The sequence below is a fragment of the Bombina bombina genome, chromosome 4 (assembly GCF_027579735.1).
Source record: "Bombina bombina isolate aBomBom1 chromosome 4, aBomBom1.pri, whole genome shotgun sequence".
Classification (NCBI taxonomy): Eukaryota; Metazoa; Chordata; class Amphibia; order Anura; family Bombinatoridae; genus Bombina; species Bombina bombina.
Window position 1 is genome coordinate 983,063,524 of NC_069502.1, and position 18,429 is coordinate 983,081,952.

The 18,429-nt window shown below is 40.4% G+C and overlaps 1 protein-coding gene across 1 annotated transcript in view; it reads left to right on the forward strand.

Moving 5' to 3' along the window:
- VRK2 (VRK serine/threonine kinase 2) overlaps positions 1–18,429 on the forward strand; it is a 250,139-nt gene that overhangs the window by 125,702 nt on the left and 106,008 nt on the right. The window contains exon 10 of the mRNA XM_053712032.1: positions 11,258–11,316. Coding sequence (XP_053568007.1) covers positions 11,258–11,316 — 59 coding nt within the window. The remainder of the gene's footprint in view (positions 1–11,257; positions 11,317–18,429) is intronic.

Consider the following 18,429-nt stretch of genomic DNA (forward strand, 5'->3'; position numbering starts at 1 on the left):
ATGTTTTTCTCCCTGGCATCAGTGGCTATTTTAGTACATGCTAGTATTTCATTAACCTTAGAATTCACTGCCCTGCTTTGTGCACCCATCTCTGTATATGGCCTTGGATATATTTATATAAAGCAGTCATGTCACCTTTCAAAGTGACTTTTTTCTAAAGAAAACAGACAGTTTTCTCCTCATAGCCTAAATTCTCCATTCCACTTATTAGCTTTGTGGCCCTTCTCTGAACTTTTTCTAAATCTGCAATGTCTTTTGAGATTGGTTCCCAGAACTGAACTCTTTACTCAAGGTGAGGTCTTACTAGGGATTTGTATAGTGACAGAATTATGTTTTTCTCCCTGGCATCAGTGGCTATTTTAGTACATGCTAGTATTTCATTAACCTTAGAATTCACTGCCCTGCTTTGTGCACCCATATTTAGCTTGTTATCTATTACTACTGCCAAATCCCTTTCCTCCTCTGTTTTGCTAAGTCTAGTTCCATTTGAAAAAAAGGTTATACTTCATGAATGAAAGTCCCCTTTATTTGTTTCAATAGCCAATCCTAGCATTTCAGAAACGCTAGGATTGACTTTCACTTTAATTTTGTACATTAATCTCTCATGTGGCACTGTATCAAACACCTTTGCAAAATCCAAGTATATCACAACTGATTCCCCTTTACCTATATTTGTACTTCCTTCCTTGTAGAATCTAATTAGATTAGTTTGACATGATCTATTTCTTATATAACTATGCTGGTTTAAACTCATAATCTTTTTTACACTAATATACTAATCAGTATAATCCCTTATAATCCCTTCAAGTATCTTCCCCACTATTGATGTCAGACTAACTGGTCTATAGCTTCCTGGATCAGCCTTGCTTCTCTTTTTAAAAAGTGTCACCACATCAGCTTTACTCCAGTCCTGGAATACTATGCCTGAGGATAATGAGTCTAGAAAAATGTAAGAGTAGAGCTTTGGCTATAGCAGTGCTAAATTCCCATAAAACCATTGGGTGTATTTAATCTGGGTCTAGAGTTTTATTTACCTTAACCCTTTGAGTGCTAATGACAGCTCTGAGCCGTTGCAGAGTTTCCCATTCTGGTACAAACGACGGCTCAGAGCCATCGCTAGCACTCTCCCACCTTAAGGGAGATCTGGGGGCTCCTACCCGCTCCTACCCCGGCGATCGTGCCTGTATAGTGACAGGCATCACCGGGGCTTCCCATTTTGCCTGGTGACATCACGTGCAATGATGTGATGACGTCACTGCGCAACTTTATTTACAAAATGACTTAAGTATAGGAAAAGGGGGCATGCTGCTTAGAAGCCTGTATCTCAGGCATCTAAGCATCTACAGACCCCCAAGATCCACCGTTGGAAAGGGTAAACCAAAAAGTAAAAAAAAAAAAAAGTAAAAAAGCTTAGCACCCAGGTGGGAAAGTGCTTAGCATTTCAAAGGTTAATATTATCCAGTTTTTTCCTGATATCCTCTAGTGATAACCCAGCTAATGGTATGAACTTGTATGTTCTAGTTTGTTTCAAAGTATCTCTCATTGGTTCCTCTCTTGTGTATACTGAAGAAAATGCAGTATATCATCCTTCTCCCTGTCACTATTAATCATGCTACCCTTCATGCATTTTAATGTACTTATATTGTCCTTCTTAGATGTTTTTCCACCATTTATGTACTTAAAAAAGCCTTTAGAATCCTTTGCAGTTAATCTTTCATTTTAAATTTTGGCTAATTTTATTGCTTTTTTGCATGCTTTGTTACATTCCTTGTATATCTGGAATGTTGAGTTAACACTTTTATTTTGCCACATAAGGTCATCATGTGGTATGTGTTGATGTGTATGTTTTATCCATGTATCCTCTCTATTTTCATAAGGTAATACTTTGTTTCAATTTGCTATTTAACAATTCCTTTATATTATTGAATTTTAGTTGAACCCATATAACTACTTATGCAAAGTGATTTCAAATGTGACCATGTTATGATCACTGTTACCCCAATGTTTTTTGAGTTTTATGTTTGATATTACATCTGTATTGTTTGATAGCACTAAATCCAATATAGCTTTTATTCCTAGTTGGCTTCTCTATTAATTGTGACATGAAGTTATCTCTGAAAACATTTCAAAATCTATCTCCCTTAACTATATTACTAGTTTCATTGGCCCAGTTTATGCCAGGGTATGTAAAAGCTCACATAATTACAGCACTGCTATTATTAACAGCCTTTCCTATATGCATTAGTAGTTGAGATTCCTCAATGTCACTAATGTTGGATGGCTTGTAGCATGTTCCTGTTAAAAAAAAAAAAATAGGATTCCCTCCACTCTTTATTTCAACCCACAGGGTCTCTACATTATCACCTGTATTATTATACATATCTTCCTTTATTGTAGGTTTAAGGTGAGGTTTATTATACATGTAAATTCCTCCACCTCTTTTTTTTTTTTTTATTTACTCCTGTCCCTCCTAAATAAAGTATAAATCCTCTAAATTAATTACCCAGTCATGTGAATCATCCCACAAGTTTCAGTTATACTGATAATATCAAAGTCCTCTTCTGCAATTAGGGGCTCCAGCTCCCTCATTTTACCCATCATGCTTCTTGCATTTGCTGTAATTCATTTAATTTTGATGTGCTTTCTGCTGCAACTTGGTGCGCTTTCCTCCAAACTTTGTAATGTGTCATTTCTGAAGTCCCTTCCCTATGCTTGCTTGTTGTTTCTTATTCTGGCTGCTGCTGTAAAATACTGAATAGTACATTTTCATTGGTGAATGATGCTAGGGTGAGCTAAAATAAACACAAATTAAATCATACTATATATTAATGTTTTATTTGTTAAAACACATAGTTACAGTTATGCTGCACATAATTGTCAGTTTAAAATCAAGAAAAAAAATAAACAGCAAAATGGAATACAGATTATGACCTGATAACCCTAAATATTTTGTGTACACACCCCTTCATCAGGTGTAATTGACATGTATCAGGAAGGGTAGGAGTCTTCGATTCACCTGAAAAAGTGCAGTTTCATCTTTCTTACAAAAATGGTTTGTCTTCTTTGGGGAGTACAATGAAGGGAACTGAATAAAGATATGGAAATGTTGGTGTAATAATTTCAAATGTTGTTTCCAATTACATGAATGTAGCACAAAATTAAAAAAAAATATTTAAAGGGATACTAAACCCAAAAATTTTCTTTCATGATTCATATAGAGCATGCCATTTTAAGCAACTTTCTCATTTACTCCTATTAGCAATTTTTCTTCGTTCTCTTGCTATCTTTATTTGAAAAAAATGCATCTAAGCTAAAGAGCCAGCCAATTTTTGGTTCAGTACCATAGACATCACTTGTTAATGGTGGCTGACATTTAGCAACCAATCGGCAAGAACAACCCAGGTTGTGAACCAAAAATGGGCTGGCATCTAAACTTACATTCTTGCTTTTAAAATAAAGATAGCAAAAGAATGAAGAAAAATGATAATAGGAGTAAATGAGAAAGTTGCTTAAAATTACATGCACTATCTGAATCATGAAAGAAAAAAATTGGGTTCAGTGTCCCTTTAAATATTAGTGCTTTTACAGAAGAAAGTAGGAGGTTGGATAGTGGAGCAACAAAACCATATAGCAAATTAATTTACAGCATTGATTAGAAAACCATATTTATTGATTACTTAACATGAAAGGTGTCCAGGTTAGAATTGTATATTGTTTTGCTAAATATACTAGTGTGTACATTTTTTCTCTTGATGTATCGAGTCCACGGATTCATCCATACTTGTGGGATATTCTCCTTCCTAGCAGGAAGTGGCAAAGAGAGCACCCACAGCAGAGCTGTCTATATAGCTCCTCTCCTAGCTCCAAAAAACTAACAGTGGGGTGACAAAAATGTTAGTTTTTATTTTCTCAAGCAAAAGTTTGTTATTTTAAATGGTACCGGTGTGTACTATTCACTATCTGGCAGAAAAGGGATGAAGATTTCTGCAAGGAGGATGATGATCTTAGCACTTTGTAACTAAGATCCACTGCTGTTCTCACAAGGGCTGAAGAGTACAGGAAAACTTCAGTTGGGGGAACGGTTTGCATGCTAAGCTGCATTGAGGTATGTTCAGTCTATTTTTTTCTAGAAAGACTGTGATAATTCTAGAAAAGGCTGGCAATATCTCCATGAGGGAATGGTAAGCTGTTTTCAGATACTTAGTTGGAATCCCAGCTTGCAAAAAGGGCTCATTGGTTACTGGTGACACTGTTAGGAAAAACATTTTTTTTATTAGCAAACATAACGTTTTTTGAGGGACTTTAAGGGGTCATTGTGGCTTATTTAAGGGTTATAAACCCACATGGATAATTTAGAAACACTCTGGTGTGTTTCTTTCAGGCCCCATAACATCGAGTGAGGTGGGAGGGGCCTATTTTCGCTCCTCAGTTGTGCAGTTTCTTTTCCTCAGAGACATCCAGCTGCTTCTCCAGAGGGTCCTGCTGTGTTTGAGGGCTTAAAAGAAGTTTTTTCCCCCACAAATCTTTCCTAAAGGGCAGGTAGGCGCCACAGCAGAGCTGTGGCAAGGTGCTGAATGTTTTTTACCGGTTTTTGACATTTTGTCAATCTGTTTTTTACATTAAGGGGTTAATCATTTATTTGTCTAGCTGTGCAATCTTACTAAGGCTTTATGATGCTACTCTAAACAATTTGTAAAGTTTACTGCTTTTTTTACACTGTTTTGCAGAGTTTGTGCATCTTTTTTTCTCTTAAAGGCACAGTACCGTTTTTTCTAAGTATTATTTGCTTTGATTAAAGTGTTTTCCAAGCTTGCTTGTTTCATTACTAGCCTGTTTAACATGTCTGACATCAAGGAAAATCCTTGTTCAATGTGTTTAGAAGCCATTGTGGAACCCCCTCTTAGAATGTGTCCCACTTGCACTGATATGTCTATAAATTATAAAGAGCATATTTTAGCACTTAAAAATATAGCAATAGATGATTCTCAGACAGAAGGAAATGAGTGTTTGACATCTAGCTCTCCCCAAGTGTCACAACCAGTAACACCCGCACAAGTGACGCCAAGTACCTCTAGTGTGTCGAATTCATTTACTTTACAAGACATGGCCACAGTTATGAATAAAACCCTCACAGAGGTTTTCTCTAAACTGCCTGGTTTACAAGGAAAGCGTGACAGCTCTGGGTTAAGAACAAATACTGAGCCGTCTGACGCTTTAGTAGCCATATCCGATATACCCTCACAATGTTCTGAAGTAGGGGTAAGGGATTTGTTATCTGAGGGAGAAATTTCTGATTCAGGAAAGACGCTCCCTCAGACAGATTCTGATATGTCTGCTTTTAAATTTAAGCTTGAACACCTCCGCTTATTGCTCAGGGAGGTATTAGCGACTCTAGATGATTGTGATCCTATAGTGGTTCCAGAGAAATTGTGTAAAATGGACAAATACTTGGAGGTTCCTGTTTACACTGATGTTTTTCCAGTCCCTAAGAGGATTGTGAATATTGTTACTAAGGAGTGGGATAAACCAGGTATTCCGTTCTCTCCCCCTCCTGTTTTTAAGAAAATGTTTCCCATATCTGACACCATGCGGGACTCGTGGCAGACGGTTCCTAAGGTGGAGGGAGCTATTTCTACTCTTGCTAAGCATACAACTATACCTATCGAAGATCCTATGGATAAAAAAATTAGAGGATCTCCTGAAGAAAATTTTTGTTCATCAAGGTTTTCTTCTCCAACCTATTGCGTGCATTGTTCCTGTAACTACTGCAGCTGCTTTCTGGTTCGAGGCTCTAGAAGAGGCTCTTCAGATGGAGACTCCATTAGAGGATATTATGGATAGAATTAAGGCCCTTAAGTTGGCTAATTCTTTCATTACAGATGCCGCTTTCCAACTGGCTAAATTAGCGGTAAAGAATTCAGGTTTTGCCATTTTAAAACACAGGGCGTTATGGCTTACGTCCTGGTCTGCTGATGTATCATCAAAATCTAAACTTTTGAACATCCCTTTCAAAGGAAAGACCCTATTCGGGCCTGAACTGAAAGAGATTATTTCAGACATCACTGGAGGGAAAGGCCATGCCCTCCCTCAGGATAAAACAAATAAAATGAGGACCAAACAAAATAATTTTCGTTCCTTTCAGAACTTCAAGGGTGGTCCTGTTTCAGCTTCCCCTGCTGCAAAGCAAGAGGAGAATTTTGCCCAATCCAAGTCAGTCTGGAGACCTAACCAGGCTTGGAACAAGGGTAAACAGGCCAAGAAGCCTGCAGCTGCCTCTAAGACAGCATGAAGGGGTAGCCCCCGATCCGGGACCGGATCTAGTAGGGGGCAGACTCTCTCTCTTCGCTCAGGCTTGGGCAAGAGATGTCCACGATTCATGGGCTTTAGAAATTGGGTCCCAGGGATATCTTCTGGACTTCAAAGACTCCCCCCCAAGGGGGAGATTTCACATTTCTCAATTGTCTGCAAACCAGACAAAGAGAGAGGCGTTCTTATGCTGTATAGAAGACCTACATACCATGGGAGTGATCCGCCCAGTTCCAAAAGCGGAACAAGGGCTAGGGTTTTACTCAAACCTGTTTGTGGTTCCCAAAAAAGAGACAACTTTCAGACCAAATCTTGGATCTCAAAATTCTAAACAAATTCCTCAGAGCACCATCATTCAAGATGGAGACTATTCGGACTATTCTACCGTTGATCCAGGAGGGTCAATATATGACTACCGTGGACTTAAGGGATGCGTATCTACACATCCCTATTCACAGAGATCATCATCAATTCCTCAGATTTGCCTTTCTGGACAGGCATTACCAGTTCGTGGCCCTTCCCTTCGGGTTGGCCACAGCTCCCAGAATCTTCACAAAGGTGCTAGGGTCCCTTTTGGCGGTTCTAAGACAGCGGGGCATAGCATTGGCGCCTTATCTAGACGATATCTTAATTCAGGCATCGACTTTCCAGCTAGCCAAGTCTCACACGGACATCGTGTTGGCTTTTCTGAGATCTCACGGGTGGAAGGTGAACATAAAAAAGAGTTCTCTCTTCCCTCTCACAAGAGTTTCCTTCCTAGTTGCACAGCTCCCGGAGTTCTCTGCCGAAGTCTGTCCCGGGTATATGACGTCACCCGCTGTAGCGGAAGCAAATGTCTCCGTGGTAAGTGGTAAGTCTTCGATTCAGGGAAAGGTGCAAAGCTCAGAGGTGCGGGAACCAACCGCACATACTAGTACAAGAAAAACGGAGGAGCTGCACAAAAGTTCAAATATCATGAAGCAAATTTATTGCATACAGAAGAACGATACAAACATAGCGAAAGGTGTCTGACGCGTTTCCCGCCCTCTAGTCTCTGATGAAGCGCCACTAGAGGGCGGGAAACGCGTCAGACACCTTTTGCTATGTTTGTATCGTTCTTCTGTATGCAATAAATTTGCTTCATGATATTTGAACTTTTGTGCAGCTCCTCCGTTTTTCTTTCCTTCCTAGGGACTCTGATAGACTCGGTAGAAATGAAAATATTTCTGACGGAAGTCAGAAAATCAAAACTCTTAAGCACTTGCCGAGCTCTTCATTCCATTCCTCGGCCATCAGTGGCTCAGTGTATGGAGGTAATCGGACTCATGGTAGCGGCAATGGACATAGTTCCTTTTGCCCGCCTACACCTCAGACCACTGCAACAATGCATGCTCAAACAGTGGAATGGGGATTATGCAGATTTATTTCCTCAACTCCATCTGGACCAGGAGACCAGAGATTCTCTTCTCTGGTGGTTCTTTCAGGACCACCTGTCTCAGGGAATGTGTTTCCGCAGGCCAGAGTGGCTCATAGTAATGACAGATGCCAGCCTGCTAGGCTGGGGTGCAGTCTGGAACTCCCTGAAAGCACAGGGCTTATGGTCTCGGGAGGAAACTCTCCTCCCGATAAACATTCTAGAACTGAGAGCGATATTCAATGCGCTTCAGGCGTGGCCTCATCACGACTGTAGCTTATATCATTTATCAAAGAGGAACACGGAGTTCTCTAGCGATGATGGAGGTAACCAAAATAATCCGATGGGCGGACGATCACTCTTGCCATCTCTCAGCAATCCATATCCCAGGGGTAGAGAACTGGGAGGCGGATTTCCTAAGTCGTCAGACTTTTCATCCGGGGAGTGGGAGCTCCTTCTGGAGGTATTTGCCCAGCTGACTCAGCTATGGGGCACACCAGAATTGGATCTGATGGCATCCCGGCAGAACGCCAAACTTCCTTGTTACGGGTCCAGGTCCCGGGATCCCCAGGCGGTACTGATAGATGCTCTAGCAGTGCCCTGGTCCTTCAATCTGGCCTATGTATTTCCACCGTTTTCTCTCCTCCCACGTCTGGTTGCCAGAATCAAGCAGGAGAGAGCTTCAGTGATTCTGATAGCACCTGCGTGGCCACGCAGGACTTGGTATGCAGACCTAGTGGACATGTCATCGGTTCCACCGTGGACTCTGCCAATGAGGAAGGACCTTCTAATCCAAGGTCCTTTCAAGCATCCAAATCTAATTTCTCTGCGTCTGACTGATTGGAGATTGAACGCCTGATTTTATCAAAGCGTGGTTTCTCTGAGTCGGTCATTGATACCCTGATTCAAGCTAGAAAGCCTGTCACCAGGAATATCTATCATAAGATTTGGCGCAAATATTTTTATTGGTGTGAATCCAAGGGTTACTCATGGAGTAAGATAAGGATTCCTAGAATATTGTCTTTTCTCCAAGAAGGATTAGAGAAGGGATTATCAGCTAGCTCCTTAAAAGGACAGATTTCTGCATTGTCTATTCTTTTACACAAGCGTCTGGCAGATGTCCCAGACGTTCAAGCGTTTAGTCAGGCTTTAGTCAGAATCAAGCCTGTATTCAAACCTGTTGCTCCGCCATGGAGCCTAAACTTAGTTCTTAAAAGTTCTTCAAGGGGTTCCGTTTGAACCTATGCATTCCATAGATATTAAGCTTCTATCTTGGAAAGTTCTGTTTTTAGTAGCTATCTCTTCGGCTCGAAGAGTTTCTGAGTTATCTGCTTTACAGTGTGACTCACCTTATCTTGTTTTCCATGCAGATAAGGTGGTTTTAGGTACCAAACCTGGATTCCTTCCTAAGGTTGTTTCTAATAGGAATATCAATCAGGAAATTGTTGTTCCTTCGCTGTGTCCTAATCCTTCTTCAAAGAAGGAACGTCTGTTGCACAATCTTGATGTGGTTCGTGCTTTAAAGTTCTACTTACAAGCAACCAAATATTTCCGTCAAACAGCTTCATTGTTTGTTGTCTATTCTGGTAAGCGGAGAGGTCAAAAGGCTATGGCTACCTCTCTTTCTTTTTGGCTGAAAAGCATCATCCGTTTGGCTTATGAGACTGCTGGCCAGCAGCCTCCTGAAATAATTACTGCTCATTCTACTAGAGCAGTGGCTTCCACATGGGCTTTTAAAAATGAGGCTTCTGTTGAACAGATTTGTAAGGCGGCGACTTGGTTTTCGCTTCATACTTTTTTTTTCAAATTTTACAAATTCGATACTTTTGCTTCTTCGGAGGCTATTTTTGGGAGAAAGGTTCTACAAGCAGTGGTGCCTTCCGTTTAAGGTACCTGTCTTGTCCCTCCCTTCATCTGTGTCCTAAAGCTTTTGGTATTGGTATCCCACAAGTATGGATGAATCCGTGGACTTGATACATCTTACAAGAGAAAACAGAATTTATGCTTACCTGATAAATTTCTTTTTCTTGTGATGTATCGAGTCCACGGCCCGCCCTGTCTGTTTAAGACAGGTAGTATATTTTTATTTGAAAAACTTCAGTCACCTCTGCACCCTATAGTTTCTCCTTTTTCTTCCTAGCCTTCGGTCGAATGACTGGGGGGGGGGTGGGTGGAGCTAAGGGAGGAGCTATATAGACAGCTCTGCTGTGGGTGCTCTCTTTGCCACTTCCTGTTAGAATATCCCACAAGTATGGATGAATCCGTGGACTCGATACATCACAAGAGAAAGAAATTTATCAGGTAAGCATAAATTCTGTTTTTTTTTTTATATAATAAAGTATATCAGTAGCAATATAGGACACAAAATAGCTGTTATGGGCTAGATTACAAGTTGAGTGCTCTTTTTATTGCTTGCGCATTAACTCTGCTAGAAGTAAGCTTTTTGCTAGCGTTAGGTAGTGTGCTTATTACAAGTTGACAGTAAAAAGTTTTTGCATGAGCGCTAACCAGCTGCACGCAAAAGTAAAACTAAGAATATCGCAACCTCATTTATTCCCCCATAGACTTCAATGGAGCGCGTAAAGTGGGGGAAAAAACTATATATTTATATAAGGGCTCCTATGTACTTATGTAATGTTAAATCTGTTTGCATGCCTCTTATCTTTGAGCCATTATAACTTCTTTATGCAATATTTCTTTTACTAATTTTTACCACATAGTATTATTATTAGTGTAACTGTACTTTTTAAAGGTATTTTTGATGTGTTTTGTGCAACTTTTTGTCTTGCGTAACAGTTGACCAGAGCTCTGAAGTCACGTTATTCTAACGCGCAGTAAATTCAGTTGCCCTCAAGCGAACACGTTTACTTTCAACCTGAAATGCGCTCACTGCTTCCAATACGGGCAAAGAGCAAAAGTTTGTGCGCCACTTCTAATTTAGCCCTACATTAGATACAGCATTGCATTTGCAAACTATAGAGACATTAAACACAAGATACATTTTATAAGCCTTGTATTGATAGTCATGGGTGCTGCCATGTTGAAATCTAGCTTTCACTGCATTCCAGTGCTAACCTTTTTGCACATGTGCAGCAAGTCTCCTTCAGATACCTGAAGTAAAACCTAGGTTTCAAAATGGTGGCGCCCATAATTAAAGGGATGTGCATGACATGTATTTAGTAATTAATGTCCCTTTAATACAGTGATGTTTCCTTCATTTAAAACGTTGATTTGTCTTAAAGGGACAGTAAACACCTTGTATTTACAAGACACTTCTGTTTTTTTGCTATTCAATGACATAGTAGCCTAGTGTAAAAATTATTAAAACAAAATAAAATCCTGTTTGCTGAATTTGTTTTTGAATAGCCAAACTCCACCTCCACTTGCCTTATTTCGAGTAGTCAATCTGGATTTTTATATTAATATCTGTTTACTGTCCCTTTAAAATAAATAATTGTAGTATCTATTGCCATCACAACACACTTTAACCCTTTACTGGATTGTCAAATAAAATAAGTACCGTCATCTAGTAAGAGAGATTTATTTTATTTATTTTAGGTTATTGCAAGATCTTCCTAAATCAGTCACTGAATGGGCAGCTGAAGCACATGGATGCTGTAAGTCAAACTGTATTTTATAGTAATATGTACAGTGTTCCCCACAGAATTTTTTGCCAGGTGGGTGACATTATAAAGTAGCAAGGCTAATGTTTTCTAATTTGATATCATTTTCAGCTATCTAAAGCACACAGTAATTGTATAATTTAACATAAATGTATTGAATTATAATTTGTGCAATAAAAATATAATTTTTTTAATGCTGGCTAATTTAAGCTTAATATTGGCTAAAATACCTGAGCGGGAAGCGGCACTCACTGGTCTTTTACAATGCAATACATTATGGGGGGCCCTTCTTCAAACATTTTTGAAGAAGGGGCTCATCACCCTAAACACATTAAAATATTGCATTGTAATAGACCAGTGAGTGCCAGTTCCTTCTCAGGTACTGTGGTTAGTGGAGTCTGGAGGATTATTGGAGTTTTCAGGCTGGACACCCTAGCAAGATGTATCCTCCTTTACTGTGAGTGCTGTGCTTATCCTACTGTGATTCATATTTTTTATTTGTATGTGTGTGTGTGTGTATGTATGTGTGTATGTGTGTATATATATATATATATATATATATATATATAATTTATGTAAGAACTTACCTGATAAATTCATTTCTTTCATATTAGCAAGAGTCCATGAGCTAGTGACGTATATACATTCCTACCAGGAGGGGCAAAGTTTCCCAAACCTCAAAATGCCTATAAATACACCCCTCACCACACCCACAAATCAGTTTAACGCATAGCCAAGAAGTGGGGTGATAAGACAAAAGTGTGAAAGCATAAAAAATAAGGAATTGGAATAATTGTGCTTTATACAAAAAAATCATAACCACCACAAAAAAGGGTGGGCCTCATGGACTCTTGCTAATATGAAAGAAATGAATTTATCAGGTAAGTTCTTACATAAATTATGTTTTCTTTCATGTAATTAGCAAGAGTCCATGAGCTAGTGACGTATGGGATAATGACTACCCAAGATGTAGATCTTCCATGCAAGAGTCACTAGAGAGGGAGGGATAAAATAAAGACAGCCAATTCCGCTGAAAATAATCCACACCCAAAATAAAGTTTAAATCTTATAATGAAAAAAACTGAAATTATAAGCAGAAGAACCAAACTGAAACAGCTGCCTGAAGTACTTTTCTACCAAAAACTGCTTCAGAAGAAGAAAACACATGAAAATGGTAGAATTTAGTAAAAGTATGCAAAGAAGACCAAGTTGCTGCTTTGCAAATCTGATCAACCGAAGCTTCATTCCTAAACGCCCAGGAAGTAGAAACTGACCTAGTAGAATGAGCTGTAATCCTTTGAGGCGGAGTCTTACCCGACTCGACATAAGCATGATGAATTAAAGATTTTAACCAAGATGCCAAAGAAATGGCAGAGGCCTTCTGACCTTTCCTAGAACCGGAAAAAATAACGAATAGACTAGAAGTCTTTTGGAAATTCTTAGTAGCTTCAACATAATATTTCAAAGCTCTAACTACATCCAAAGAATGCAATGATCTCTCCTTAGAATTCTTAGGATTAGGACATAATGAAGGACCACAATTTCTCTACTAATGTTGTTAGAATTCACAACCTTAGGTAAAAATTTAAAAGAAGTTCGCAACACCGCCTTATCCTGATGAAAAAACAGAAAAGGAGACTCACAAGAAAGAGCAGATAATTCAGAAACTCTTCTAGCAGAAGAGATGGCCAAAAGAAACAAAACTTTCCAAGAAAGTAATTTAATGTCCAATGAATGCATAGGTTCAAACGGAGGAGCTTGAAGAGCCCCCAGAACCAAATTCAAACTCCAAGGAGGAGAAATTGACTTAATGACAGATTTGATACGAACCAAAGCTTGTACAAAACAATGAATATCAGGAAGATTAGCAATCTTTCTGTGAAAAAGAACAGAAAGAGCGGAGATTTGTCCTTTCAAGGAACTTGCAGATAAACCTTTATCCAAACCATCCTGAAGAAACTGTAAAATTCTCGGAATTCTAAAAGAATGCCAGGAAAAATGATGAGAAAGACACCAAGAAATGTAAGTCTTCCAGACTCGATAATATATCTTCCTAGATACAGATTTACGAGCCTGTAACATAGTATTAATCACAGAGTCAGAGAAACCTCTTTGACTAAGAATCAAGCGTTCAATCTCCATACCTTTAAATTTAAGGATTTGAGATCCTGATGGAAAAAAGGACCTTGCGATAGAAGGTCTGGTCTTAACGGAAGAGTCCACGGTTGGCAAGAGGCCATCCGGACAAGATCCGCATACCAAAACCTGTGAGGCCATGCTGGAGCCACCAGTAGAACAAACGAGCATTCCTTCAGAATCTTGGAGATTACTCTTGGAAGAAGAACTAGAGGCGGAAAGATATAGGCAGGATGATACTTCCAAAGAAGTGACAATGCATCCACTGCTTCCGCCTGAGGATCCCTGGATCTGGACAGATACCTGGGAAGTTTCTTGTTTAGATGAGAAGCCATCAGATCTATTTCTGGAAGTCCCCACATTTGAGCAATCTGAAGAAATACCTCTGGGTGAAGAGACCATTCGCCCGGATGTAACGTTTGGCGACTGAGATAATCCGCTTCCCAATTGTCTATACCTGGGATATGAACCGCAGAAACTAGACAGGAGCTGGATTCCGCCCATACCAGTATTCGAGATACTTCTTTCATAGCCAGAGGACTGTGAGTCCCTCCTTGATGATTGATGTATGCCACAGTTGTGACATTGTCTGAAAACAAATGAACGATTCTCTCTTTAGAAGAGGCCATGACTGAAGAGCTCTGAAAATTGCACAGAGTTCCAAAATATTGATTGGTAATCTCACCACCTGAGATTCCCAAACCCCTTGTGCTGTCAGAGACCCCCAAACAGCTCCCCAACCTGTCAGACTTGCATCTGTTGAAATTACAGTCCAGGTTGGAAGAACAAAAGGACCCCCCTGAACTAAACGATGGTGATCTGTCCACCACGTCAGAGAGTGTCGTACAATCGGTTTTAAAGATATTAATTGAGATATCTTTGTGTAATCCCTGCACCACTGGTTCAGCATACAGAGCTGAAGAGGTCACATGTGAAAACGAGCAAAGGGGATCGCGTCCGATGCAGCAGTCATAAGACCTAGAATTTCCATGCATAAGGCTACCGAAGGGAATGATTGTGATTGAAGATTTCGACAAGCTGAGATCAATTTTAGACGTCTCTTGTCTGTCAGAGACAGAGTCATGGACACTGAATCTATCTGAAAACCTAAAAAGGTTACCCTTGTCTGAGGAATCAATGAACTTTTCGGTAAATTGATCCTCCAACCATGATCTTGAAGAAACAACACGAGTCGATTCATATGAGATTCTGCTAAATGTGAAGACTGAGCAAGTACCAAGATATCGTCCAAATAAGGAAATACCACAATACCCCGTTCTCTGATTACAGACAGAAGGGCACCTAGAACCTTTGTAAAAATTCTTGGAGCTGTTGCTAGGCCAAACGGCAGAGCCACAAACTGGTAATGCTTGTCTAGGAAAGAGAATCTCAGAAACTGATAGTGATCTGGATGAATCGGAATATGCAGATATGCATCCTGTAAATCTATTGTGGACATATAATGCCCTTGCTGAACAAAAGGCAGGATAGTCCTTATAGTTACCATTTTGAATGTTGGTATCCTTACATAACGATTCAATATTTTTAGATCCAGAACTGGTCTGAAGGAATTCTCCTTCTTTGGTACAATGAAGAGATTTGAATAAAACCCCAGCCCCTGTTCCAGAACTGGAACTGGCATAATTACTCCAGCCAAATCTAGATCTGAAACACATTTCAGAAATGCTAGAGCCTTCGCTGGATTTACTGGGACACGGGAAAGAAAAAATCTCTTTGCAGGAGGCCTTATCTTGAAGCCAATTCTGTACCCTTCTGAAACAATGTTCTGAATCCAAAGATTGTGAATTGAATTGATCCAAATTTCTTTGAAAAATCATAATCTGCCCCCTACCAGCTGAGCTGGAATGAGGGCCGCACCTTCATGTGGACTTGGGAGCTGGCTTTGGTTTTCTAAAAGGCTTGGATTTATTCCAAACTGGAGATGGTTTCCAAACTGATACCGCTCCTGTGGGTGAAGGATCAGGCTTTTGTTCCTTATTGTGACGAAAGGAACGAAAACGATTATTAGACCTAAATTTACCTTTAGATTTTTTATCCTGTGGTAAAAAAGTTCCTTTCCCTCCAGTAACAGTTGAGATAATAGAATCCAACTGAGAACCAAATAATGTATTACCCTGGAAAGAAAGGGAAAGCAAAGTTGACTTAGAAGACATATCAGCATTCCAAGTTTTAAGCCATAAAGCTCTTCTAGCTAAAATAGCTAGAGACATATACCTGACATCAACTCTAATGATATCAAAGATGGCATCACAAATAAAGTTATTAGCATTTTGAAGAAGATTAACAATGCTATGAGAATTTAGAAACAAAATCTCTTATGTTAACAGGAACACTCTGAGTATTAGATGTTGACGGAACAGCAACAGGTAATGTAACATTACTAAAGGAAATATTATCTGCATTAACAAGTTTGTCATGACATTCATTACAAACAACAGCTGGAGGAACAGATACCACAAGTTTACAGCAGATACACTTAACTTTGGTAGATCCAGCACCAGGCAGCGTTTTTCCAGAAGTATCTTCTGACTCAGTGTCAATCTGGGACATCTTGCAATATGTAATAGAAAAAACAACATATAAAGCAAAATTGATCAAATTCCTTAAATGACAGTTTCAGGAATGGGAAAAAATGCCAGTGAACAAGCTTCTAGCAACCAGAAGCAATAAATAATGAGACTTAAATAATGTGGAGACAATAGTGACGCCCATATTTTTTAGCGCCAAAAAAGACGCCCACATTATTTGGCGCCTAAATGCTTTTGGCGCCAAAAATAACGCCACATCTGGAACGCCGACACTTTTGGCGCAAAAAAACGTCAAAAATGACGCAACTTCCGGTGACACATATGACGCCGGAAACAGAAAAAAAAAAAATTTCGCCAAAAAAGTCAGCGCCAAGAATGACGCAATAAAATGAAGCATTTTTAGCCCCCGCGAGCCTAACAGCCCACAGGAAAAAAAGTCAAATTTTAAGGTAAGAAAAAAATTGATTTATTCATATGCATTATCCCAAATATGAAACTGACTGTCTGAAATAAGGAACGTTGAACATCCTGAGTCAAGGCAAATAAATGTTTGAATACATATATTTAGAACTTTATATAAAAAGTGCCCAACCATAGCTTAGAGTGTCACAGAAAATAAGACTTACTTACCCCAGGACACTCCTCTACATGTAGTAGAAAGCAAAACCAGTACTGAAACGAGAATCAGTAGAGGTAATGGTATATATAAGAGTATATCGTCGATCTGAAAAGGGGAGGTAAGAGATGAATCTCTACGACCGATAACAGAGAACCTATGAAATAGACCCCGTAGAAGGAGATCATTGAATTCAAATAGGCAATACTCTCCTCACATCCCTCTGACATTCACTGCACGCTGAGAGGAAAACCGGGCTCCAACCTGCTGCGGAGCGCATATCAATGTAGAATCTAGCACAAACTTACTTCACCACCTCCATAGGAGGCAAAGTTTGTAAAACTGATTTGTGGGTGTGGTGAGGGGTGTATTTATAGGCATTTTGAGGTTTGGGAAACTTTGCCCCTCCTGGTAGGAATGTATATCACATACGTCACTAGCTCATGGACTCTTGCTAATTACATGAAAGAAATATAAATAATCAATTTACAGAGAGATCAGCACTCACCAGCATCATCAGCCACTCTGTGCATGGCCTTGGCCAATCCAAACAGAAGAATAGTTGAGGAATAAGATCCAGTGTAAATCCCATTGTATCCACAACAGTGTAAGCCAGCACAAGAGGTTAAAAAAACTCAAGCTTGTCGTGTGGTTTCTGGCTGATGTTTTGGTCACTTTTGAATGCTGGCGGTGCTTTCACACAAGTGGCTCAGGTAGTGCAGCTCATCCAGGATGGCACATCAATGTGAGCTGTGGCAAGAAGGATTGCTGTGTCTCTCAGCAAAATGTCCAGAGCATGGAGGCGCTACCAGGAGACAGGCCAGTACATCAGGAGACGTGGAGGAGGCTGTAGGAGGGCAACAACACAGCAGCAGGACCGCTACCTCCGCCTTTGTACAAGGAGGAACAGGAGGAGCACTGCCAGAGCCCTGCAAAATGACATCCAGCAGGCCACAAATGTGCATGTGTCGGCTCAAACGGTCAGAAACAGACTCCATGAGGGTGGTATGAGGGCCCGATGTCCACAGGTGGGGGTTGTGCTTACAACCCAACACCGTGCAGGACGTTTGGCATTTGCCAGAGAACACTAAGATTGGCAAATTCACCACTGGCGCCCTGTGCTCTTCACAGATGAAAGCAGATTCACACTGAGCACATGTGACAGACGTGACAGATTCTGGAGACGCCGTGGAGAACGTTCTGCTGCCTGCAACATCCTCCAGCATGACCGATTTGGCAGTGGCTCAGTAATGGTGTGGGGTGGCATTTCTTTGGGGGGCCGCACAGCTCTCCATGTGCTCGCCAGAGGTAGCCTGACTGCCATTAGGTACCAAGATGAGATCCTCAGACCCCTTGTGAGATCATATGCTGGTGTGGTTGGCCCTGGGTTCCTCCTAATGCAAGACAATGCTAGACCTCACGTGGCTGGAGTGTGTCAACAGTTCCTGCAAGACGAAGGCATTGATGCTATGGACTGGTGGCCCGCCCGTTCCCCAGACCTGAATCCAATTGAGCACATCTGGGACATCATGTCTCGCTCCATCCACCAACATCACGTTGCAACACAGACTGTCCAGGAGTTGGCAGATGCTTTAGTCCAGGTCTTGGAGGAGATCCCTCAGGAGACCATCTGCCACCTAATCAGGAGTATGCACAGGCGTTGTAGGGAGGTCATACAGACACGTGGAGGCCACACACACTACTAAGCCTCATTTTGACTTGTTTTAAGGACATTACATCAACGTTGGATCAGCCTGTAGTGTGTTTTTCCACTTTTAATTTTGAGTGTGACTCCAAATCCAGAAC